General features: G+C 39.1%; 1 protein-coding gene across 1 annotated transcript in view; it reads left to right on the plus strand.

Moving 5' to 3' along the window:
• The window catches only part of SLC16A2 (solute carrier family 16 member 2), a 121,408-nt gene that overhangs the window by 83,831 nt on the left and 10,638 nt on the right, over nucleotides 1–26,939 (plus strand). The window contains exon 2 of the mRNA XM_045879694.3: nucleotides 24,036–24,180. Within this exon, the coding sequence (XP_045735650.1) occupies nucleotides 24,036–24,180 (145 nt within the window). The remainder of the gene's footprint in view (nucleotides 1–24,035; nucleotides 24,181–26,939) is intronic.

Raw genomic sequence — 26,939 nt, forward strand, 5'->3', positions numbered from 1 at the left:
AGTAGGCTCCATACCCAATGTGGGGCTTGAATTCATGATCAAGAGTTGCATGCTCTACTGACTGAGCCAGCCAGGTGCCCCACACCCTCTATGGTTCTTGAGAACCCTTTCATTTTTAACACCCTGCAATTCTAATAAGGCCTTTGTCATCAATTTTTCTGTTTTAGATGTGTGTCTCTCCTTGTCTCCTTCTGATCTGTCTTTGCCTCCTCCCTCTTTCTCATACCTTCTATCAGGTGAATGACAGTCTGAGTCTGTAGGTGCTGGCTAGCCTCTTCAGAGAAAGCTGAGGAAATTGTTTCAGTTCATTGTTCCTCTAAGCACTGATGGTTTTGGCTCAAGAACTATCTGTAATATACCTTAGCTTCTAGTGTAGATAACTATTGTCCTAAAACAGTGGTTGCCAAATCAGTGGGCCATAGGCCATTAAGTAGAGCCCAGTCGCCCATGAAAGACTGGGGCAAGAGCTAGAAGGACTGCATTTTCAGATTTGATGTAGGTACTTCTAAGTGTTAGTCTCTCTGGGCCTGAGTCTGATTACCTATAAAATTAGAAACTGGATCTCTAGATCTTCTGATTCCAAAAATGGAAGTAAATAAACAATAGCATCAGAGAGAAGGAGGCCAAATGACCTAATAAGGAGGTAATAAGACAACTTATGTTTTCAGTGATTATTTGACTTTTTAAGTTTTGATACTCAAAAGTAGATAGACCATTAAAGTTGGCATGTTTTGAGGCAAAGTGTGGAATGAAAAGTTAAAAATGGGATTTGTTTAGATATTGAATGTTTACAAAAGAATATTTTCCAGTATTGCTGTGCCAACCCAGAAAAACACTACCACATTCTAATGAAGAAATCTGGCAGTATCAAATGCCAGGGCAAATATAAAAACACTTTTGGAATTTTAAAATAAAAGCTTGCTACAAATCTATAGAATTCTAGACACAATGAATGGATGGTGAGTAGCTACCAAAGTAAATGGGCTTAGAGAAGTTGAAAGCTGGAAGAAAGAGCTTCTCAACATAAGTGTTTGTCAGGAAATGGAAAAAGGTTTGGAATTAGCTTCCCTGAACAAGAGATTTTCATCTATTAACTGGAAAAATAACTACCTAGCACTTAACTCTGGGTCCTGCACAAGGTTAAATAAATAGTTAATAAATGAAGCTTAACTGGAGGTCACTCTCCAGTCAGGCACAGAAAGAATGGAGGTCAGGGCTCTGCCATCTCAGTACCAAGGAAGACCAGGGCTTTGCATTTCTCTCCCTCTGGAGCTCCCCAGCTGACCCTTAAAGCGCTTTCACTTCCTTCCTCTTAACTATGTTCCACAATGCTTTCAGTCATCTGACTAGTATTTGCTGACCACCTGGCCTGATGTACCAGTATACTATCAGCACTATCCTGAGCTGCCTGCAACCTATCCCACATAGTACTCATGCCCTACCAATGCCATTAAGACCACCCTTACTTGTCCCAAGTAGGTTTAGTCTCTTTACCATATTCTGGAGACTCTGAAGAGGGACAGAGATGAGGCAGAAACAGGGGAATACTTCTGGTAACAGAGACACTAATTCATGGTGCCACTTTTTCCCACTTAGCATTAGGTACAAAAGTTGGATAGCTAAGCCTCAAAACATGACCTTCTAATCCTATTTGCTATCCTTTCATCATACTGTGCACCTTGTCAGGAAGTGGGGGCTCTTGAATAGAGTCATCTCATCCCCATGTCAATCCCCCTTCACCTCTCTGATCTGCCTCTTTCCCCAGCTTTGCCCCTTCTTTGGCTTTTTTCCATCATTCCCTCATTTGAGCTTTCATTAGTTTCCCACAACAACAGGAATTTGTAAAAGCCTGTAATTTATTTGGAGAGTTTGGCTCTTAGAGTACCCTTTCCTCTTTTTGCAACTCAGAGGGAGAGCTCAGAAAGGTTGGCTTTTGGCAGCCAAGGAATAAGGAATCTGGTCTTGTATTTGAGTTATTTTCTGAGAAGTCTCCCAGTACATCAAAGGCATTAGCCTGTGGGCCTGGGTAAAGATCCAGGGCACTAATTGGGCACTTGAGTGAAAAGACTTTGAGCATAAGGAAACTTGAGGACCAATAGGCCCAGGATGGAGCTGGAAAGGCCAGCGTTCTGTTCTTGTACTGCTGAGGCCCAACAGAAGCCCAGCTGGCTGTGGATGTCTAGAGGAGGAAAGGAGGGGGAATGCCTACTGAATACAGACATTGTATTTACTTCAGGTACAGACATTTTGAGGCCAACTCTCTGGAAGTATTTAACTCACCTGAGAATAGTTATTGAGGCTGAAGAGAACTTTGGGAATCAATGGATGAAAGCTGTGGATGGTGGATTTATACATAGTTCATCCTCAAAGTGTTAGCACTGTACTGGATGGAAAGTGTATTAGTCAGAAATTAGGTACTTTCAGCACTTACAGTGGGTTGAAGATAATGTTCTGTGCCTGATGGAAAATTGTGGGGTGCTGCCTCTTATTTTGCCAAGTCTGTTTAGAAAGACGGCCCTTAGGGCGCCTGGGTGGCTCAGTCGTTGAGCGTCTGCCTTCGGCTCAGGTCATGATCCCAGAGTCCTGGGATCGAGCCCTGCATCGGGCTCCCTGCTCCGCGAGAAGCCTGCTTCTCCCTCTCCCACTCCCCCTGCTTGTGTTTCCTCTCTCGCTGTGTCTCTCTCTGTCAAATAAATAAATAAAATCTTAAAAAAAGAAAGAAAGAAAGATGGCCCTCTATGTCACCTGTTAAAATCTACAGGAATGCCTCAGAGATACAGCAGTTTTGGTTTCAGACTACGCAATAAAGCAAATATCACAATAATGTGAGTCAAGTGGTTTTTTGGTTTCTTAGTACATATAAAAGTTATGTTTACACTATACTGTAGTCTTGTAAGGGTGCAATAGCATTATGTCTAAAAATGTACATACCTTAACTTAAAAATACTTTATTGCTAAAAAATGCTAACCATCATCTGAGCTTTTAGTGAATTGTATTCTTTTTACTGGTGGAGGGTCTTGCCTTGATTTTGATGGCTGCTGACTGATCAGGATGGTGGTTGCTGAAGGTTGGGGTGGCAGGGGTGATTTCTTAAAATAAGACAACAATGAAGTTTGCCACATTGAATGGCTCTTCCTTGCACAATTTCTCTGTAATGTGAGATGCTGTTTGAGAGCATTTTACCCACAGTAGAACGTCTTTCAAAATTGGAGTCAATCCCTTCAAATGCTGCTGCTGCTGCTTTATCATGTAATTTATGTAATAGTCTAAATTCTTTGTTGTCATTTCAACAATCTTCACAGCATCTTCACCAGGAGTAGTTTCCATCTTAAGAAACCACTTTCTTTGCTTATCCAAAAGAACTCCTCATCCATTAAAGTTTTATCATGAGATTGCAGCAACTCAGTCACATTTTCAGGTTCCACTTCTATTCTAGTTCTCTTGTTCTTTCTACTACATCTGCAGTTACTTCCTTCATTGATGTCTTGAACCCCTCAAAGTCATTCATGAGGGTTGAAATCAACTTCTAAACTCTTGTTAGTGTTGGTATTTTGACTTCTTCCCATGAATCACAAATGTTCTAAATGACATCTAGAATGATGAATCCTTTCCAGAAGGTTTTCAAGTAACTGTACCCAGATCCATCAGAGGAATCACTGTCTATGGCAGCTATAGCCTTATGAAATGTATTTTTTAAATAAGACTTAAAGTCAAAATTGCTCCTTGATCCCTGGGCTGCAGAATGGATTTTGTGTTAGGGGACATGAAAATAACATTAATTTCACTGTACATCTCTAGTGTACAGAAGTCTTAGGTGACCAGGTGCATTGTCAATGAGCAGTAATATTTTGAAAGGAATCTTTTTTTTTTTTTTTTTGAGCAGTAGGTCTCAACAGTGGGTTCCAAATATTCAATAAACCATGTTGTCAACAGATGTGCTATCATCTAGGCTTTGTTCTTCAATTTATAGAGCAAAGGAAGGGTAGATTTAGCATAACTGTTAAGGACCCTAGGATTTTTGAAATGGCAAATGAGCATTGGCTTCAGTTTAAAGTCACCAGCTGCATTAGCCCCTAACAAGAGAGTCAGCCTGTCTTTTGAAGCTCGAAAGACAGGCATTAACTTCTCCCTAGCTATACAATTCCTAGATGGTATCTTCTTCCAATAGAAGGCTATTTTGCTTACGTTGAAAATCTGTTGTTTAGGGCGCCTGGGTGGCTCATATGGTTAAGCGTCTGCCTTCGGCTCAGGTCATGATCTCAGGGTCCTGGGATCAAGTCCCGCATCGGGTTCCCTGCTCAGTGCAGAACCTGCTTCTCCCTCTCCCTCTGCCACTCCCTCTGCTTGTGCTCTTCTGTCTATCTCTCTGCCAAATAAATAAATAAAATCTTTAAAAAAAAAAAGAAAATCTGTTGTTTAGTGCATTAACTATCTCAGCTAGATCTTTTGGATAACTTGCTGCAACTTCTATATCAGTGCTTGCTGCTTCACCTTGTACTTTTATGTTATGGAGATGATGTCTTTCCCTAAACATTATTAACCAACTTCTGCTATATTTAAGCTTTTCATGATGGCTGCTGAATGATCAGGGTGGTGGTTGCTGATCATTGGTATTTCTTAAAACAGGACAGCAATCAAGTTTGCTGCATTGATTGACTCTTCTTTTCACAAACGATTTCTCTGCAGCACGCAATGCTGTTTGACAGCATTTTACCCACAGTAGAACTTCTTTCAAAATTGGAGTCAATCCTCTCAAACCCTGCTACTGCTTTATCAACTAAGTTTTTGTAATATTCTAAGCCCTTTGTTGTCATTTCAACATTCTTCAGTGCATTTTCACCAGGAGTAGATTGCATGTCAAGAAACCACTTTCTTTGGTCATCCCTAGCACTTTATCCTTTCAGGTTTTATTATGAGAATGCAAAAATTCAGTTGCATCTTTAGGCTTCACTTCTAATTCTATTTCTCTTTCTTTTTCCACTGTATCTGCAGTTACTTCCTCCACTGTTAGTCTTTAATCCCTCAAAGTCATCCATGAGGTTTGGAATCAACTTCTTCCAAACTCTTGTTAATGTTGATATTTTGACTTCTTCCCATCAATTACAAATGTTCTTAATGCCATCTAGAACAGTATATGATTTCCAGAAGGTTTTCAATTTACTTTGTCCAGAATCATCAAATTAATCTCTGTAGATGGGAGATATAGCCTTATGAAATGAATTTCTTAAAGAATAAGACTTGAAAGTCAAAGTTACTCATTTATCCACGGGCTGCAGAATGGATATTGTGTTAGGCATTAAAAAAACACATTAATTTTGTTGCACTTCTCCATCAGAGCTCTTGAATGACCAGATGAATTGTCAATGAGCAATAATATTTTGAAAGGAATTTTTTTTTCTGGGCAGTAGGTCTCAACAGTCAGCTTAAAATATTCAGTAAACCATATTGTAAACAAATGGGCTGCATCCAGGTTTGTTGTTCCACCTATAGAGCAGAAGCAGAGTAGGTTTTGCATAATTCTTAAGGGACCTAGGATTTTCAAAATGGTAAATGAGCATTGGCTTCAACCGAAAGTCCTACATTAGCCCCTAACAAGAGAGTCAGCCTGCCCTTTGAAGCCAAGTATTGGCTTCTTTAATCTAGCTGTGAAAGTCCTAGATGGCATTTTCTTCCAATAGACGGCTGTATCTTCTACACTGAAAATCTATTGTTTAGTGTAGCCACCTTCAATTAATCCACCTTAGATGGAGTCTCTGGATAACCTGCTGCAGCTTCCACATCAACATTTGTGTTTCACCCTGCAATTTTGTGTTATGCAGATGGCTTATTTTCCTCAATTTCATGAACCAAACTCTCCCAGCTTCAAACTTTTCTTCTATACCTTCCTCACCTTTCTTAGCCTTCATAGAATTAAAGAGAGTTAGGGCCTTGGTATGGATTAGGCTTTGGCTTAAGGGAATGTTGGGGCTGGTTTGATCTTTTAACCAGAACACTGAAACTTTCTTCATATCAGCAATAGTTGTTTTCCTTTCTTATCATTCACATGTTCACTGGAGTAGCACTTTTAGTTTCCTTCAATAACCTTTCCTTTGCATTCACAACTTGGCTGTTTGGCACAAGAAGCCTAGCTTTCAGCCTCTCAGCTGTTGACACGCCTTCCTCACTAAGCATAATACTTTCTAGCATTTGATTTAAGATGAGAGACATGTGACTCTTCATTTCACTTGAATACTTAGCAGCCATTGTAGGATTATTAATTGGCTTAATTTCAGTATTGTTGTGTCTCAGGGAATAAAGAGGCCTGAGGAGAGGGAGAGAGAAGGGAAAAGGTTGGTTGGTGGAGCAGTCAGAACACACACAACAGGGGCACCTGGGTGGCTCAGTAGGTTAGCCATCTGCCTTTGGTTCAGGTCATGATCCCAGGGGCCTGGAATCAGGCTCCTTGCTCAGCAGGGAGCCTGCTTCTCCCTCTGCCTGCCATTCCCCCTGCTTGTGCTCTCTCTCTCTCTGACAAATAAATAAATAAAATCTTTAAAAAAAAAACAACACAGCATTTAACTCTTAAGTTTGCCATCTTATATGGACACAGTTTGTGGTGCCCCAAAACAATTACAATAGTAACATCAAAGATCACTGATCACAAATCACCATAACATGTATAATAATAATTTAAAAAACTGAAATATTGCAAGAATTACCAAAATGTGACACACAGACATGAAGTAAGCATATGCTATTGGAAAAATGATGCCAATAGACTTGCTCAGTGAAGGGTTGCCACAAACCTCCAATTTGTAAAACACAGACATACACACACACACACACACACACACACAAAATGAAACTCAGTATCTGTGAAGCACAATAAAGTGAAGCACAAAGAAATGGGGTATGCTTAAACTTTCCATGCTTCACAAGTCTCCCAGATCTCAGCTGCTTCACTGAAATCTCTTTGTCTAGCTCATATGAGAGCAAGAGTAATATGGGGAACAACAAAAACTCCTTAGCTTTGAGTCCAAGGACTGTCAAAAGTTCTAGAAAACCTTTACCCATGCTTTGTATTTGTCAAAAAGAAACTGAGTTCAAGGAAGGTAAAGGATAACCAATAGCATTTAATCATCATCATCATTATGATGATTATTGGTTCTTCTTTATTTTTTAATTACTTTGTTTTTTAAGATTTTATTTATTTATTTGTCACAGAGAATGAGAGAGCACAAGCAGGGGGAGTGGCAGTCAGAGGGAGAAGCAGGCTCCCCGCTGAGCAAGGAGCCCAATGCGGGACTTGATCCCAGGACCCTGGAATCATGACCTGAGCTGAAGGCAGATGTTTAACTGACTGAGCCACTCAGGCATCCTGGTTCTTTTTTTTTTTTTTTTAATATCCTTGATTATTTTTCTCTTACTAAATTTCCTCCGATAACCTTTACTTCTAACAATCCTTTAAAATACTTTCTCTTATATCATGCGATTCTTTTAAGTTACTAATCTAGCTATTAGATTACCTTTCTTTCCCTTAATATAACAATTTTTCTGTCACTTGGAATGTCTGACTTGTCTGAAAATCTATAAATAGAAAATTTTACTCTAGTCTTGAACCATGGGATTTATAAATTGTATTGCCCTGTTTAAGAAAAAAAAAGTTCCCTATCCTACTGTGAGATCCTTGAAGGCAAGGACCATGTGTCACTCATTTAGCAACCTCAGGGCCTATAGGATAGCCATGTGTTTGGGCCAGAGAGGATGTTAAATAACTGTTGAATAAATGAATATCATATATAGGTGGCTTCATTTTTTATAATATGCATTTAGAAAAAATTATATCAAGGTACTTTTCTATATTCCTCCCATGAAGCATGGCTAAAAACTCTGGGCACTGTATATAAAGCAAATATAAAGACTGAAAGGTAGAGAGAAGGAGGCTGATGGGCTAGGGACCTCAGGACCTGAGGAACAACAGAGCAGTGAATTACATGGTTTTTATTTTTGCCTCATACATCTTAGACCTGGAGCTGAAAAAGTTAGCAGCCCAGAAATATCAGTGGATAAACAAGCCCCTAGAAAATCCTGATTTTTCTAGCTAAAAGACCAGGAAAGAGGCAGTATAGAAGACAGAAAACTTTTAGACAACAACCACTGTGCTCCAGCCAAACACCATGGGGGGAAAAATTCATCCCATCTGACTTTTATCAGCAAAGGCTTAGTGGGAAACCTAGACTTCTACACTCACCCACCCAGTTGTAACAAGGTGCCCCAAACTGCCCCACCATGCTGAGGTAGTATCAAAGAAAACTAAGTGGAGAGCTAAGAATTTAATTCCCTTTCAGTGGTAAGAAGGCCTACTCCTCCCCCATAATGTCAGTGGAGGGAGCCTGGACTTTCACTCTTCCAGACTTTAACCTTTGACTCTCCTCCCATTCCTGGAGAGGTGCCAAGGTCGTATCATTGAAGGCCAAGTAGGAAAGTAGGACTTTTAACATTGTTCAGTATAGTAACAGTTAAAGCAATGTGGGAAATAGTAATAAGCAATCCCTACTCTTTTTAGCCAGGAAAATATCAGAGGAAGCCCAGTGGGGATTTTGAACACCAACCCCTGCTCAGCAGTAACAAGGCACCCATCCTTTCCAGCCTCAATGGAGGCTAAGCAGGGAACCTGGACTTCCACCCCCATCTCTTACACCCCACATAGCAATAATGAGGTGGTACCTTACTGGCACAGTGTCATAGCAGGCTTGTTAAAACACAAGATTTAGATAGATCCAGAGTCTTAAAATATCCAAAATGTCCAGAATAGAAAACCACTTGTCACACCAAAGACTGGAAAAATCTCAACTTCAATGAGAAAAGATAATCAACTAACACCAACACCAAGACAACATAGATATCGGAATTATTTGACAAGGATTTTAAAGCAGCCATCATAAAAATGCTTCAGTGAGCAATTACAATCCTACTTGAAACAAATAAAAAATACTGTCTCAGCAAATAAATAAAAGATACAAAGAAGAAACAAATGGACATATTATAACTAAAACATACAACAACTGAAATAATGATAATAAGAACCTCTCTGGATAGGCTCCATGAAAGAATAAAGAGGACAGAGGAAAGAATCAATGAACTTGAAGATAGAACAATAGAAATCAAATCTGAACAACAGAGAGAAAATAAATTGGAAAAAAAAAAGAACAGAACCTCAAATAACTGTGGGGCTATAACAAAAGATGTAACATTCCTGTCATCAGAGGAGTCCTGGAGGGAGAGAAGAAAGGAAATGCGGCTGAAAAAGTACTCAAGGAATGACTGAAAAATTCCCAAATTAGGCAAAGACAAATCTCTCATGTCAAGAAGCTGAGTGAATCCCAAAGAGGATGAACTCAAAGAAATTTATGCCAAAATACATCATAATCAAACTTCTGAAATCTAAACACACACACACATGCACACAAATCTTGAAAACAGTGAGAGAGAAATGACACCTTAACTAAAGGGGAAACATTCAAATGACAGTGGATTTCTCATCAGAAATCATGAAGGGCAGAAGAAAGATGGTACATTTTTAAAGTGCTGGAAAAAAAAAACAAAACCTGTCAACCCAGAATTGCATACCCAATGAAAATTTCCTTTAGGAATGAAGGCAAAATCAAGATATTCTCAGATGAAGGAAAACTAAGAGGCTTTGTCACCAGCAGACCTACTCTAAATGAATGGCCAAAGGACATTCTTTAAACACAAAGGAAACAATAAAAGAAAGAATCTTGAAACATGAAGAAAGGAGAAAGTATAATGAAGGGTAAAATTATGGATGATTACAATAGACCTTCCTCCTCCCTTTGCGTTATCTAAATTATGTTTAACAGTTGAAGCAAAAATTATATTGATTCCTGATGTGGTTATCAATGTATATAAAGCAAATATTTAAGAAAATTATATTATAAATGAGAGAGAGTGAAGGGACATAAGGAAGGTTAGGTTCTTATATTCCACTCAAACTTGTGAAATGTCAACATCAGTAAACTTTGATAAGTTATATACATATAATATAACAGCTAGAGCAACCACTAAAAAAGGTGTACAAAAGGAGACACTCAAAAGCATTATAAATAAATCAAAATGGAATTCTAAAAACTATTAAAGGAACCTACAGGCAGGCAGGGAAAAGGGAAACAGAGGAAGGAAAAACATAAAACAAAAATAAAATTACCCTATCATATCAATGATTATTTCCACTGTAAATGGTCAAAATACATCAATTGAAAGAGATTGGCAGAGTGGATAGAAAAAAAACCCATATCCGAACTACAGGAAACTCACTACAAATATGTATCTCCAAGGAATTATGCTAGGTGAAAAAAGCCAATCTTCAGAGGTCTGTACTCTGTGAGTCCGTTTATATAACTTTCTTAAAATAATACCTATAGAGATGAGAAACTAGTGGCTGCCTAGGAATGGTAGCGAAGTGGACTGGGTATGACTGTGAAGGAGTAGCACAAAGGAGATGTTTGTGGTGATGGAATAAATCTGTATCTTGATTGCAATGGTGGTTACAAGAATCTATGCATGTGATAAAATGATATAGAACCATACACATATATTGTACCAGTGTAAATTTCCTGGTTTTGATATTTTAGTATAGTTACATAAGATATAACCATTGAGGGAAACTGGGTGAAGTGTTCATGGAACTTCTCTGGGTTATTTTGGCTCTTTCCTGTGAATCCATAATTATTTCAGAATTTAAAAGTTTAAAAGAAACCCAAACAGATTGATTTTTTAAAAATCTATATTAAAAAACCTATAGCTAACATCATAATGATGATAAACTTGAAGCTTTCCCACTAAGATCAGGTAAGGCAAAGTTAGGCTCTCTTATCACTCTTTTTCAACATCATTTTGGAAGTTCTAGCTAGTGTAATAATACAAGGAAAGGGAATAACAGGTAGACATATTAAGAAAGAAGACATAAAACTGTATTCACAGATGACAGGATCATCTATGTAGAAAACCTGAAAGAATCAACAAAAAACTCCTGGAACTAATGAGTGATTATAGCAAGGTTGCAGGATACAAAGCTAATATACAAAAGTCAATTGCTTTCCTATATACCAGTAAGGAACAATTAGATTTTGAAATTTTAAAAATGAATACCATTTATATTAGAGCCTCCAAAATGAAATATTTAGGTATAAATCTAACTATATATGTGTGTGTAAATATATGTATATATATATATATACATATATATATATATATATACAAATTGTATATGATGAAAACTTTAAAACTGTGGTGAATGAAATTTAAAAAGAACTAAAAACATGGAGAGATATTCCATGTTTATGCATAGGAAGAGTCAATATTATCAGGATAACAATTCTTCCCAAATTGATATATAGATTCAATGCAATCCCAATAAAAATTCAAGTTATTTTGTGGATATCCACAAACTGAATCTAAACTTTACATGGAGAAGCAAAAGATTCTAAATAGCCAATACAATATTAGAGGAGATGAACAAAGTTGGAGGATGTCACTACCCAACTTCAAGACTTACTATAAGGCAAGAATATTCAAGACAGTATGATATCGGTGAAAGAATATACAAAGAGATCAGTGGAATAGAACAGAGAGCTCAGAAATAGATCCACATAAATATAGCTAACTAAACTTAGACAAAGAAGCAAAAGCAATATAATAGAACAAAGATAGTTTTTTCAACAAATGGTGCTGGAACAACTGGATATTCATGTACAAAAAATGAATTGGACACAGACATTACAATCTTCTCAAAAATTAACTCAGAATAGATCACAGACCTAAATATAAAACACAAAACTATAAAACTCCTAGAAAATAGCATAGGAGAAAACCTAGATGACCTTGGGTAGGGCAATGACTTTTTAGATACAACACCAAAGGTACAATCCATGAAGAAAATAATTGATAAGGTAGACTTCATTAAAATTAACTTCTGCAAAAGACAATGTCAAGAGAATGAGAAAGTAAGCTACAGACTGGGAGAAAATATTTGCAAAACACATACCTGATAAAGGACTGTTATCCAAAATATAAAAAGTACTCTCAAAATATAAAAAGTACTCTTAAAACTGAACAATAAGAAAATGAATAACCAAGTTAAAAAATGTGCCAAAGTTTAACAGAAACCTTATCAAAGAAAATGCACAGATCTCAGAGGAAGATGGTAACAGAATAGGAGGACTTATGCTTGCCTTGTCCCATTTGAACACAATTAAATAACTATCAAATTATCCTAAATACCCCAGAAATTAACCTGAAGACCAAAAGAAAAAAACTCCACAACTAAAAGAAGAGAAGAGGCCACACTGAAGATGGTAGGAAGTGTGGAGATGTGGTTCAGAGGAGAAATGGATCATGGATGCTGTGGAGGGGAAGGGAGTGCTGGTCATAGAGAAGGGCAAGAGAGAGAGGAGCACACAAGGGAATGCACAAGGAGAACATTTCCCCAAAGCCACTGGCATAGAAAATGAGAGGGGCTGAATTTCATGAGTGTTTGCAACCAGTGGGGCTTAAAGCCTGGAGTTATAAAGTCAGCAGACTTGGCTGGGATAGAGCCCCAAGGGCACTGTGCTGCTTCTGGAGAGAAGGCAGGCAAACAACCAGGGGCAGACAGTGGAAACAGCAATCTGAAGAGTACCTGGGGTACACAGTGGGGAGATTATTCGCTCTTCTCGGAGCCATCCCTGAGAGGCAGCATTCACAGAAATACCTCTCCTGAAACAAAGGAGCTGGTGGGTGACATTCCCCTCCCCGACCCCTCAGATTAAACACAGAGCCACCTGCAGGAAACAGCATAGCACTGACACTGGCTGCCAAACTTGCATACAGGTTCCACCACCCCTGTGCTCTGGTGGGATTACCCTTCTCAGTCATGCTTGCTTCAGTCCCAGTGCAGCAGGCCCCTCCCCAGACCAGCACAAACCCCTGCCCACACCACATCTCCTGACCAGAGAGTTCTGCAGGGCCTCAGTTCTGGTGGAGGAGGTGTCCAGTCTCATTTCATAAGCAGACCAGAGGACACCTAGTTGAAACTTGCCAATTTCAGGCCAGGGACCAAACACTGCCCACAGCAGGCAAGGAGAACCTCTGCAGAGGACTCGCCTGAGGACAGAGCAGCCAAAACACAATAGCAGAGCACATGTGGTGCACACCAGAGACACTTCCTGAAGTACCAGGCCCTGGGCATTAATGACCCCTTCCTCACAAGATCATTACTTTCTGGAGCAGGAGACATAACTGGCTTTTCTAACACAAAGAAGAAGGCAGAGATTTAGACAAAATGCAAAGACAGAGGAATTTATCCCAAATGAAAGAAGATAAGGCCACGGCCAGAGATCTAACTGAAACAGATGTAAGTAACATGCCTGATGGAGAATTTAAAGCAACAATCATAAGGATACACACTGTGCTTGAGAAAAGAAAGAAGACATCAGGGAAACCTTTACCACAGAGATAAAAGGGTTAAAAAAAGAATCAGTCAGAGATGAAGAGTACAATAAATGCAATTGAAAACAGGCTTGATGCAATGAACAGCGGGCTGGAAGAAGCAGAAGAATGAATTAGTGACCTGGAAAACAAAGTAATGAAAAGTAATGAAGCTTAACAAAAGAGAGAAAGAAGAATTATGCAACACAAGGATAGACTTAGGCAACTCAATGACTCCCTCAAATGTAATAACATTTGTATTGTAGGAGTCTCAGAAGAAAAAGAGAGAGAAAAGGGTAAGAAAATTTATTTGAAGAAATAATAGCTGAAAACTTCCCTAATCTGGGAAAGGGAACAGATATCCACATCCAGGAGTCAGGGAGAACTCTCATCAAAATCAACAAAAGGAGGCCAACACCAAGACATTTTAATTAAATTGGTAAAATATTGTGATAAAGAAAAAAATCTTAAAAGCATCAAGATAAAAGAAGGCCTTAACTTACAGGGGGAAACCTGGGAGACTAGCTGGGGATTTCTCAACAGAAACTTGGCAAACCAGAAGAAAGTGGCTTGCTATATTCTAAGTGCTGAATGGGAAAAATGTGCAGTCAAGAATACTCTATACAGCAAAGCTATCATTTAAACTAGAAGGAGAAGTAGAGGGTTTCCCAGATAAACAAAAACTAAAGGAGTTCATGACCACTAAACCAGTCCTACAAGAAATATTAAAACGGAGGCTTTGAGCACAAAGGAGAGACCAAAAGTAACAAAAGCAAGAAAGGATCAGAGAAAATCTCAGGAAAACATGACAAAACAAGTAATAAAATGGTAATAAATACATATCTATCAGTAATTACTGTGAATGTAAGTGGACTAAACACTCCAGTCAAAAGACATAGGGTGTCAGAATGAATAATAATTTAAAAAGACCCATCTGTATGTTGCCAACAAGAGACTCATTTTAGAGCTAAAGACACCTGCAGATTGAAAGTGCAGGGATGGAGAAACATTTATCATACAAATGGATATCAAAAGAAAGCTGGAGTAGCACTACTTATATCGGACAAACTGGACTTTAAAACAAAGACTGTAACAAGAGACAAAGTACGGCACTGTGTAATCATAAAGGGGACAATCCAAAAAGAAGATCTAACAACAGTAAATATTTATGCACACAACATGGGAGCACCCAAATCAATAAAACAATCAATGACAAACATAAAAGAGCTAGTTGATAATAATATAATAATAGTAGGGGATTTTAACACCCCACTTACATCAACGGACAAATCATCTAAGCAGAAAATCAACAAGGAAACAATAGCTTTGAATGACACACTGGACCAAACGGACTTAATAGATATATTCAGAACATTCCATGCTAAAACAGCAGAATACACATTCTTTTCTCTTCTCTCTATTTTTAAAGTTTTTATTTATTTATTTGACATATATATAGAGAGAGAGCACAAGCAGAGGGAGTAGCAGGCAGAGGGAGAAGCAAGCTCCTGCTGAGCAGGGAGCCTGATGCAGGGCTCAATCCCAGGACCCTGGGATCATGACCTGAGCCAAAGGCAGACACTTAACTGACTGAGCTACCCAGGCACCCCTACACATTCTTTTTTTTTTTTTTTAAGATTTTATTTATTTATTTGACAGAGAGAGAGATAGCGAGAGCAGGAACACAAGCAGGGGGAGTGGGAGAGGGAGAAGCAGGCTTCCCGCCGAGCAGGGAGCCTGATGTGGGACTCGATCCCAGGACTCTGGGATCATGACCTGAGCCGAAGGCAGACGCTTAACGAGAGCCACCCAGGTGCCCTACACATTCTTTTCAAGTGCACATGGACATTCTCCAGAATAGAGCACATATTAGGTCACAAAACAGGCCTCAACAAATACAAAAAGATTAAAGTTGTACCATGCAGCTTTTCTGACCAAAATGCTATGAAACTAGAAGAAAATCACAAGAAAAAATTTGGAAAGACCACAAATACAGGGAGGTTAAACAACATGCTACTAAACAATAAATGTATCAACCAGGAAATCAAAGAAGAAATTAAAAAATACATGGAAACAAATTAAAATGAAAATACAACTGTCCAAAACCTTTGGGATGCAACAAAAGTGGTCCTAAGAGGGCAGTATATAGTATTACAGGCCTACCTCAAGAAGCAAGAAAAATTTCAAAGCAACAACCTAACCTTACACCTAAAAGAGCTAATAAAAGAACAGGTGAAGCCTAAAGGCAGCAGAAGGAAGGAAATAATAATGATTAGAGCAGAAATAAATGATATAGAAACTAAGAAAATAATAGAACAGATCAATGAAACCAGGAGCTGGTTCTTTGAAAAAATTAATAAAATTGGTAAACCTCTAGCCAGATTTATCAAAAAGACAGGAGAAAGGACCCAAATTAATAAAACCACAAATGAGAGAGGAGAAAGAACAACCAACACCACAGAAATCCAAACAATTAGAATATTATGAAAAACTATATGCCAACAAATTAGACAAACTGGAAGAAATGGGTAAATTCCTAGAAACATATAAACTATCAAAACTGATAGAGGAAGAAATAGAAAACTTGAACAGACTGATAGTCTGCAAAGAAATTGAATCAGTCATCAAAAACTCCCAACATATGGAAGTCTGGGACCAGACAGCTTCATGTGCAAATTCTACCACTTAGAGAACAGTTAATATCTATTCTTCTCAAACTATTCCAAAAAATAGAAAAGGAAGGAAAACTTCCAAATTCATTCTATGAAGCCAGCATTACTCTGATACCAAAACCAGATAAAGACATCACTAAAAAAAAGAACTACAGGTCAATATCCCTGATGAACACAGATGCAAAAATTCTTAATAAAATACTGGCAAACTGAATCCAGCAATACAGAAAAGAATCATTCACCATGATCAAGTGGGACTTACTCCTGGGTTGCAAGAATAGTTCAATATTTGCAAATCAACGTGATACTCCACATTAGTAAAAGAAAGGATAAGAAACGTGATCATTTCAATAGATGCAGAAAAGGCATTCAATAAAGTACAATATCCATTCTTGATAAAAATCCTCAACAAAGTAGGTTTAGAGGGAACATATATATCTCAACATAATAAAGGCCATATATAAGAAGCCCAAAGGTAACATAATACTCAATGGGGAAAACCTGAAAGCTTTTCCTCTATGGTCAGGAAGAAGACAGGGATGTCCACTCTCACCACTGTTATTTAACATAGTACTGGAAGTCCTAGCCACAGCAATCAGACAACAAAAAGAAATAAAAGGCATCCAAATTGTCAAGGAGGAAGTAAAACTTTCACTATTTCCACATGACATGAACTTATATATAGAAAACACAAAAGACTCTACCAAAAAAACCTGCTAGAACTGATAAATGAATTCAATAAAGTCACAGGATACAAAATCAGTGTACAGAAATCTGTTGTATTTCTATAGACCAATAATAAAGTAGCAGAAATGGAAATAAAGAAATCTGTGCCGGGACACTTGGGTGGCTCAGTCAGTTAAACATCTGCCTTCAGCTCAGGTCATGATCTCAGGGTCCTGAGATTGGGTCCTGCATCGGGCTCCTTGATCAGCGGGGAGTCTGCTTCTCCCTCTCCCCCACCTGCCACTCCACCTGCCTGTGCTCATTCTCTCTCTCTCTCTCCCTCTGAAAAATAAATAAATAAAATCTTTAAAAAAAATCAATGCCATTTACAATTGCACCAGAAACAATAAGATATATGGGAGTAAACCAAACCAAAGAGGTAAAAGATCTGTACTCTGTAAACTATAAAACACTGATGAAAGAAACTGAAAAGGACACCAAGAAATGGAAAGACATTCCATGCTCATGGATTGGAAGAACAAATACTGTTAAAATGTCTATCCTACCCAAAGCAATCTACACATTTAATACAGTTCCTATCAAAATATCACCAGCATTTTACACAGAGCTAGAACAAACAATCCTAAAATTTGTACGGAACTACAAAAGACCCCAAACAGCCAAAGCAACCTTGAAAAGAAAAAGTGAAGCTGGGGCATCACAATTTCAGACTTCAAGTTATATCACAAATCTGTAGTGATCAAAACAGTATGGTACTGGTGCAAAAACAGACACATAGATGAATGGAATGGAATAGAAAACCCAGAAATGAACCCTCAACTATATGATCAATTAATCTTCGACAAAACAGGAATATCCAATGGGAAAAAGACAACAGTGGCATTGGGAAAACTGGACAGTAACATGCAAAAGAATGAAACTGGACCACTTTGTTACACCATAGCAAAAAATAAATTTAAAATGGATTAAAGACCTAAATGTGAGGGGCATCTGGGTGGCTCAGTCGGCTAAGCATCCACTCTTGATTTTGGCTCAAGTCATGATCTCAAGCCCTGCATCTGGCTCCATGCTGGGCATGGAGCCTACTTAAGATTCTCTCTCTCCCTTTCCTTCTGCTGCTCTGCCCTCTAAAAAAAGACCTATATGTGAGAGAGAGAGGCAAACCAAGAAACAGATTCTTAACTATAGAGAACGAACTGATGGTTACAAGATGACGTAGGGGTGCCTAGGCTCAGTTGGTTAAACATCTGCCTTTGGCCCAGGTCATGATCCCAGGGTCCTGGGATCTAGCCCTGTGTTGGGCTCCCTGCTCAGCAGGGAGCCTGATTCTCCCTCTCTTGCTCTCCCTGCTTGTGCTCGCTATATATATCTCTCTGTCAAATAAATAAATAAAATCTTAAAAAAAAAGAAGACGTGGGTGGGGGAATGGGTTAAATAGGTGATGGGTATTAAGGAGTGAACTTGTGATGAGCACCAGGTGTTGTATGGAATTGTTGAATCAGTATATTGTGTACCTGAAACTAATATTACACTCTATGTTAACTGGAATTTAAATAGAAACTTAAAAAAAGAGAAAATACACATATGAGAAAAAACCATACAAAGAGGTACTCAACTTCATATGTCATCAAGGAAATGCAAATGAAAAGAACAATGACCAAATTATGGAAAGAGTTCAGATGTATGTATGTGTGTGTATGTATCTATATCTATATATCTATATCTATATCTATATCTATATCTATATATTACATCTTCTTTATCCATTTATCTGTCGATGGACATCATTTTATATATATATGTAGTATATATATGTAATGGAATATTAGCCATCAAAAAGAATGAAATCTTGCCATTTGCAATGATATGGACATAACAGGAGAGCATTAAGCTAAGCAATATAAGTCGGTCAGAGAAAGACAAATACCATATGATTTCACCCATATGTGGAATTTACGAAACAAACCAGATGAACATAGGGGAAGGGAAGGAAAAACATAAAAGACGAAAACAGAGAGTGAGGCAAACCATAAGAGACTCTTAACTATAGGGAACAAACTGAGGGCTGCTGGAGGGGAGGTGGGTAGGGGGATGGGGTAACTGGGTGATGAGCATTATTAAGGAGGGCACCTGAAGTAATGGGCATTGGGTGTTGTATGCAACTGATGAATCACTGAATTCTACTTCTGAAACTAATAATACACTATATATTAATTAAATTGAATTTAAATTAAAAAAAAATTTTTAAAAATGCCATACCACTACATACCTATCAGAATGGTCAAAGTCTGGAACACTGACAACACCAAATGTCAGAAGGATGTGGAGCAACAAGAACTCTCACTCATTGCCAGTGGGAACGGAAAATGGTACAGCCACTTTGGAAGACAGTTTGGCAGTTTCTTACAAAATTAAACATATGATCTAACAATTGAGCTCCTTAGTATTTAACCAAATATATCAAATATGTATGTCCACACAAAAATTTGCACACAAATGTTTCTAGCAGCTTTATTCATATTTGCCAAAATGTGGAAGCAACCAAGATGTCCTTCAGTTCAGTAGGTGAGTTGATAAATAAACTGTGGTACAGCCAGACAATGGAATATTATTCAATGCTAAAAATGAAATGAGCTATTGAGCCATGAAAAGGCATGGAGAAACCTTAAATGCATATTACTAAGTGAAGGAAGCCAATCTGAAAAGACTACACACTGTATGACTCCAACTATGTAACATTCTGGAAAAGGCAAAACTATGAAGACAGTAAAAAGATCAGTGGTTGCCAGATGTTGGAAGGGTGAGGCAGGATGAATAGGTGGAGCACAGGATTTTTAGGGCAGTGAAAATATTCTATATGATCCATAATGATGGACACATGTCATTAACCAGAAAAATGCTATATCAAATATAATTTAAACTTTCTTTGTATAAAAGTTACCCTCAAGCCCAGTCCTCAGTTTTCATTGTATTGTAGATATTCAGAAGGGCCAAATAATCATGAGTTCTAGTTGATTAAATGTCAGCAAGATGATTTAGTTAATGTAGTATTTTCCTCTTTGACAATACACTAGAACTATTTTTTTTTAAATCCTTCCAGAATAAAAATACATCATAAATGAGATCTCCCACTGGCACTTTCTGCTTCCCTGCCGTCTCTCCTTTTTTTTTTTTTTTATAACATCAGATTTGTTGAGGTATAATTTACTATGGTAATATTCACCCTTTTTATATGCTCAGTCCTATGAACTCCATACTAGAGTTAAAATATATAACATTTCATCACTCCAGAAAGTTCCCTCATGCTCCCCTGTAATGAATCCTCTCCCTACCCCCATCCTTCCTCCTGGTACTCACTGATCTATTTTTCTGTCCCCATAGTTTTGCCTTTCCAGAATTTTATATAAATAAAATCATTTGTGTCTGGCTTATTTAACTTCGTGTAATGACTTTGAGAATTGTTGAAGTTTTTGCTGTTATCAATAGGTCATTCCTGTTTATTGCAGAGTTGTAATCTATTGTATTAATGTATACCCACTTATCCATTTACTGGTTGAAGTACATTCTGAGTTATTGCCAGGTTTTGACAGTTATTTAAAAAAAGCTGCTGAGTAATATTCCATTGTATATATATATGCCATATCTTCTTTATCCATTCATCAGTCGATGGATATTTGGGCTCTCTCCATTTTTTTGCTATTGTAGATAATGCTGCTATAAACATCGCGGTGCATGTGTCCCTTTGAATTTGTATTTTTGTATCCTTTGGGTAAATACCTAGTAGTGCAATTGCTGGATCTTAAGGTAGGTATATTTTTAACTTTTTGAGGAACTTCCGTACTGTTCTCCAGAGTGGCTGTACCAGTTTGCGTACCCACCAACAGTGCAAGAGGTTTCCCCTTTCTCCGCATCCTTGCCAACACCTGTTGTTCCTTGTGTTGCTAATTTTAGCCATCCTGACAGGTGTGAGATGGTGTCTTATCGTGGTTTTGATTTGGAGTTCCCTGATGAGTGATGTTGAGCAGTTTTTCATGTGTCTGGCCATCTGGATGTCTTTTTTTAATGATAGAGAACAAACTGAGGGTTGATGGAGGGAGGTGGGTTGGGGATGGGCTAGACGGGTGATGGGGATTAAGGAGGGCATGTGCTATGATGAGCACCGGGTGTTGTATGTAATGATGAATTATGAATTCTACTCCAGAAACCAATATTGCACTGTATGTTAACTACCTAAAATTTAAATAAAATTAAAAAAAAAAACAAGAACCAAAGCAAAACAAAAAAAGCTGCTATGAACATCTAGGTATAGGTTTTTGTGTAAACATAAGTTTTCATTTATCTTGGGGAAATACCTAGGAGTGGGATTACAAGGTCATGTGGTAATTGTACGTTGAACTTCATAAGAATCTGCCAAACTGTTTTCCAAAGTTGGTGTACCATTTTGCATTCCCACCAGCAGTGTATGAGATTTCCAGTTCCTCTCCATCCTCTCCAGTAGTAGGCATTGCGATTTCTTAAAAACCTTTTTAGTGGGTATGTAGGGGTATCTCACTGTGTCTTTAATATGCATTTCTTGAATGATTAATGATATTGAGCATATTTTCATGTGCTTAATTGTCATTCATAGTGTGTGTATATGTGTGAAATGTGTGTTCACATCTTTTGCCCATGTTTTAAACTGGATTGCTTGCTTTATTCTTATTGAGTTATGAGAGTCAACTAACACTTGTGTTCTGGATACCAGTCTTTTTATCAGATGTGTGTGTTGTAAATATTTTTCCCAGCCTGTGGCTTGCTTTTTCATTCTGATAACAGTATTTTATGAAAGGCAGGAATTTTAAATTTTAATAAAGTCTAATGTATCAGTGTTTTTCTTTTATGGATCATACTTTTTGTTAATTTCTGTGAAATCTTTGTCTACCTAAAGGTCAGAAAGATTTTCTCCTACACTCTGTTCTGTAAGTTTTTTAGTTTTAAGTTTTACATTTAAGCCTATGATCCATTTGCATTAATTTTTGTATATGGTGTGACTATTGGTATTTATAAAGCTATCTTAAGTATGATTACATCTGATTATTATTTAAAAGAAAACTCGGAGGAAGGCACATCAGGAATTTTAATCCCCATTTTACAGATAAGAGAACAGGATTAGAGAAGTGCTGTGTGACTTGCTTAAGGTCCCACGGCTGATAAGAGGTGAAACTGCAAGATAAGAGGTAAAATTGTGATGAGAAAGTTCAGGTTTCCTGCTGTCCCAGGCCAGTACTTTTGAAGCCAGGCAGCTAGGGCTCAAGTTGGTGCCCCAGCAAAACAAAGATTCCCAGTGGGGATCTGAGCAATCTCTTAGGCACTGAGCTAAGAGACACAGATGGTGGACTAGCCTTGACCCAACTGAGACTGCATTCCTCTGACCAACTTGGGGTTCCACGATCGAAGAGAGCCAGAAACTGTCCTGGTACCTTGCTCAGGTGATACTCAGTGAATGCTTTTTGATGATGATATGAAGACTTGGAACATGTTCAGAGGAGAGCTCTGAAAGTACGGAGTTAGAAATTAAAGCTAAGGAAAAAAGTTAAGGCAACTAATATTATTTTGCCTAGAAAAGAGGCCTAAGAAGAAACTTGACAACAGCTTTTGAAGGAAAAAAAAAAAGAGCTTTCTTTCTGAGGGGTAAGCAAAGGGAAATGGGCTGAAAGAATCTAAGTAAAATGGTAAATTTCTTCCTCCCTGGTGAGGATTGTTACAGACACTGAAGAACCTTTATAAACAGAATAAACTCTTTTTATTTGAGTTTGGAGTTAGGGATTTGCCAAACATAGGCTCTGATGAAGGATTGCATGACCTCTTGCACAATGTCCTTAGAAATCTCTGGGTGGCTCCTAAATCTGCCTTGTGTCCAAAGGAGGCCTTTGTCTGTGGACGTCCCTGCTCTTTAGTCTTAATATCTTTATAGGACTGTTCCAATGGCCAACACAAGCTTTACCTTAGCTCCTGAAGGCTTAATTAACTCCCATGCTCCTTGGCCCTGAAGCCAGGTAGAACATGCTTAAGGCTATAAATCTGGCTTAGCATGCCTGGAAGGGCCTAAAATGTTGGCTAGTCCAAATCTGATCCCGATTCTTGAATCCCCTGTTTTATATCTAGCATCTGCTTGCACACCTCCAATTATGGAAAGCTTCACTCATCCCAGTAGAAGACATAATACAGTGAACTTTGGACTAGGAATAAGAAGAGTTGGGTTTGAGTCCCAGCTCTGCCACTAACTTGCTGTGTGATCTTTGGTAAGTCCCTTCACATTTCTGGGCCTGTTTATCAGTAAAATGGTAGTGGAGGAATCTTTTTGTTTTAGTTTATGTTGGTTTAACTGCTGTAACAAATGGCCCTCAAAAATTCAGTGGCTTAAAGGACAAGAAGTTTGAAAGACTCCTAATTATTGGAAACAAACTGATGGTTGCTGGAGGGGAGGTGGGTGGGGGGATGGAGTAACTGGGTGATGGGCATTAAGGAGGGCACTTGATGTAATGAGCACTGGGTGTTATATGCAACTGATGAATCACTAAACTCTACCTCTGAAACTAATAATACACTATATGTGAATTAATTGAATTTAAATTTAAAAAAATAAGTTTCTTTATTTCTTATGCAATGTCCAGGGAAGGGGTTCCAGATTGGAGAGGAAACTTTGCTCCATGTAGTTATCTAGGGGCCCAGACGGAACTGATGGCAGTTCTACCAGTCTTAATACATGGCTTGCAAGGTCACTTTGCAGTTGTAGCTCACAGGAAAGCAGAAATCTCATGGGAGTTTTTTATGGTCCTGGCCTAGAAGTGGTGTATATTATTTAACACACATCCTATTGGTCAGAATTCAGTCATATGGTCATACCAAACAGCCAAAGTAGCTGAGAAATGTAGTACAGCCATGTGGTGACTAGCTAGAAGATCCCATCATAGACTTGATCTCTAAAGGTCCCCTACCCCAGCTCTGAAGTTCTAGGTGTGCTTATTAACTAAACTCCTGGTTCTCACATTGCCCTGCTACAGATGCTTATGGAAGCCACCTAACTTCTCTGACCATTAGGGACTAGCAGGATGGCAGTGAGGCCAATGCAATGTCCCCTGTGAAAGGCCAGAAAAGAAGAACTGAGATACCAGCTGCATCACTGGGTGCCATGTTAAGCTAAGTTGTCTTTGTGCTTCTTTTCTCTGCAGCATGGGTAGGAGCCCTCTCAATGGGCATGATCTTCTTCTGTTCTCCCATTGTGAGTATATTCACTGATCGTTTGGGCTGCCGAATCACAGCAACTGCAGGGGCTGCTGTCGCTTTCATAGGCCTCCATACCAGCTCCTTTACCAGGTAAGGCTAGGAGTTGCTGGCCATTTGCCCAAGGCTGAAGGTTGGCTTCTTTCTGGGCTTCAACTAGGGACACTTCTCATTGCAGAATCCGCTGTGGCCCTTTCCATGTAGGCTCCTCAAAGACCCTGCTCCTGAGAATCATTGTCCAATGGGATTCATCTAGGTAGGGTCTACAGGACACATTGGTATACAATATCCCCAAAGAGGACCCCAGAGTTCCAAAGTGGTGGGAGAAGCCTAAGCTTGGGAGTTCATAAAGCTGGGCCTAAGTCCAGTTTTGGCAACTAAATGGCTATAGCCACTCCATGATGAGTACCATTCCCCTATCTCAGTTTCTATATCTATAACATGAGGGGATTAGACCAGATAGTCTTTTCAGGTCTCTTCCAGCTCTGCCATTCTATTCCCCTTCAATATGCCACACAACTCATGACCTCACTTGCCTTCCTGGGAATGAGCTTCTGGAGTGAACACATGTGAAACACCTACCTTACAGGATTCCTGAGGGAATCTTATATTGAAAAAGAAGTCAGCTGAACCCAAGGCTTTTTAGCATTTCTGGCTCCTTTTCAGGTATTTCTGGCTGCCAATGTATGGATAATTTGGGAAAGAAAAAAGACCATGTCTTGGGCATGAGAAGGGATGTTTAACAGCATCCCTCACTGGGGGTCTAGACCTAGCACCCAGCTACCCACCTAGGCCTAGGCTAACCTCAAACTCTGGTCCATTTGGTCCTACTGTCAAAACGTGGCAGTATCAGGCAAGAAGCAGGCTATAAGTTCATTCTCTGGTTTCTTTCTGCCAACCCTGCAGAAGCATGTCTGCAGGGGAGGGGAGAAATAAAAACCTTCCACCATGGCCTGAGGAATATGGGACTCCTAAAGAAGTCTGTTGACTTTCTGCCAAAGACACTTTGGAAGTTATTATACTTCCTACTTCCAATCTGCCTGGGCTGGTGTATGACAATGCTGGCCTGGAGACATGGCTAACTTGTCAGGGATTTGCTTTCTGATCTTGGCTCACCAGAGAAGGACTATGGTTATACTCTCTAGGCCTAAGGTTCCACTCGCAATGGAGAATGATAACTGGGTTCTGCCACAACTGGGCCCTGTGAGAGGGAGCCAGCTTTCTTTATGACTTGAGCATTTCTGGCTACCCAGCCTACCTTCCAGCAGAGCTTGGATACGGCCTACAATGATTTCTTGGCTTGGTCCCATCCAACTGGGACAGAGGAGGGGAAAACCATGTCCTGCTTGGAATGTGCTCAGCCCTCCTACGGCAGCCCCCCCATCCCAAACCCTTTCAGGATCCCTCTGGTGGTTGGCCTCATTTGCCTTCAGCAAGCTGGTGCCTGGCCCCTTGAGGGAAGAAGCTAGGCCTCAGAAGTGGCTCCAGTCTCAGCACTACACAGCAGAGCCCTGTTTTTTAATGCAGACCAGAGCAAAGTGTAAACAAATTAGCAACATACGGATCCCATTTCTCTTCCAGTACACATCGGCTCAGTTACAGAAGGGGAAGGAGCTTGGATGTATTTTTTTCTGGCACTCTTCTTTAGGCACAATGAAGTAGGCATTCTGTTCTCCAGCCCCTAAGCACTTCCCCACCCCCTTTGCCTTTTCTGTAAGAACATCTTTAGAGCCAAGAAACTTTCTGGATGGTTTCATGTCCAGTGGAAAAATGGTTCTGCTTGTGGCTAGCGCTCTAAGTCATCCTTCCTGTTGTCTGAATCAGGGTTCTGAGTTCCTTTAGATGGCATGAGATGGGACAGAGTGTAGGCAGGGCTGGGGAAGCCTTGGCAAGCCTATGCAGGGGCTTCCTGTCTTGAGGCCCTGCTAGAAATAGATCTATCAGACAGCACTCTGAACTAAATCCCATGCTTTGCCCCCACTGGACCTCTCCTTGAAGGTCTCCCTTAGACTTTCTTAACTCCTCTCCCTTAGACAAGGCCCCCAGACCAGGCCAATCCCCAAAAATCTGACAGAAGAGGAGCAGTTGGCTTAGCTATGTGTTCCAAGTGGAGGCAACCCTTTTAAAACTAAAGCTTTTGCTCATATCCAGTGAATATAAGCAGATGAAAAGCAATCTTGCCATTTGCAACAATATGGATGGAGCTAGAGAGTATTATGCTAAGTGAAATAAGTCAGTCAGAGAAAGACAAATACCATATGACTTCAGTCATATGTCAAATTTAAGAAACAAAACAGATGAACATAGGGGGGAAAGAGAGAGGCAAATCGTAAAACAGACTCTTAACTATAGAGAACAAACTGATGGTTACCAGAGAAGTGGGTTGGGGGATCGGTTAAATGGGTGATGGGGATTAAGGAGTAAGCTTGTTGGGATGAGCACCAAGTGTTGTATGGAAGTGTTGAATCACTATGTTGTACACCTGTAACTAATATTACACTGTATGTTAACTAACTGGAATTTAAATAAATATTTCAATAAAAATAAAAATAAAGAAAAGCAACGGTGATATAGTTGTCTTAGAATCATGAGTGCTAACACCACATCATCTCTATAGCACAGACCTAATCCTTTGCTGTATGAGGACTGAGTCCATCTATGGAGAGCAACTGCCTGACCATAGAGAGTATTAGTTAATTAAATGGTCAGATAAGAACTATTGCAAAATATGTGGAAGCTTCAAAAAGAAAACAAAATTCTTCACTAGGTTGTGCCAATATTGTCTAAGGGCAGACGGCTGGCCATGCTGACCCTCCCATGGCCTTTTCTCTTTTGACACTTTGCCTTCTGTT

Source organism: Mirounga angustirostris, unplaced genomic scaffold, assembly GCF_029215605.1.
Source record: "Mirounga angustirostris isolate CCGP_5_RB_7025 unplaced genomic scaffold, mMirAng1.0.hap1 SCAF_11, whole genome shotgun sequence".
Lineage (NCBI taxonomy): Eukaryota > Metazoa > Chordata > Mammalia > Carnivora > Phocidae > Mirounga > Mirounga angustirostris.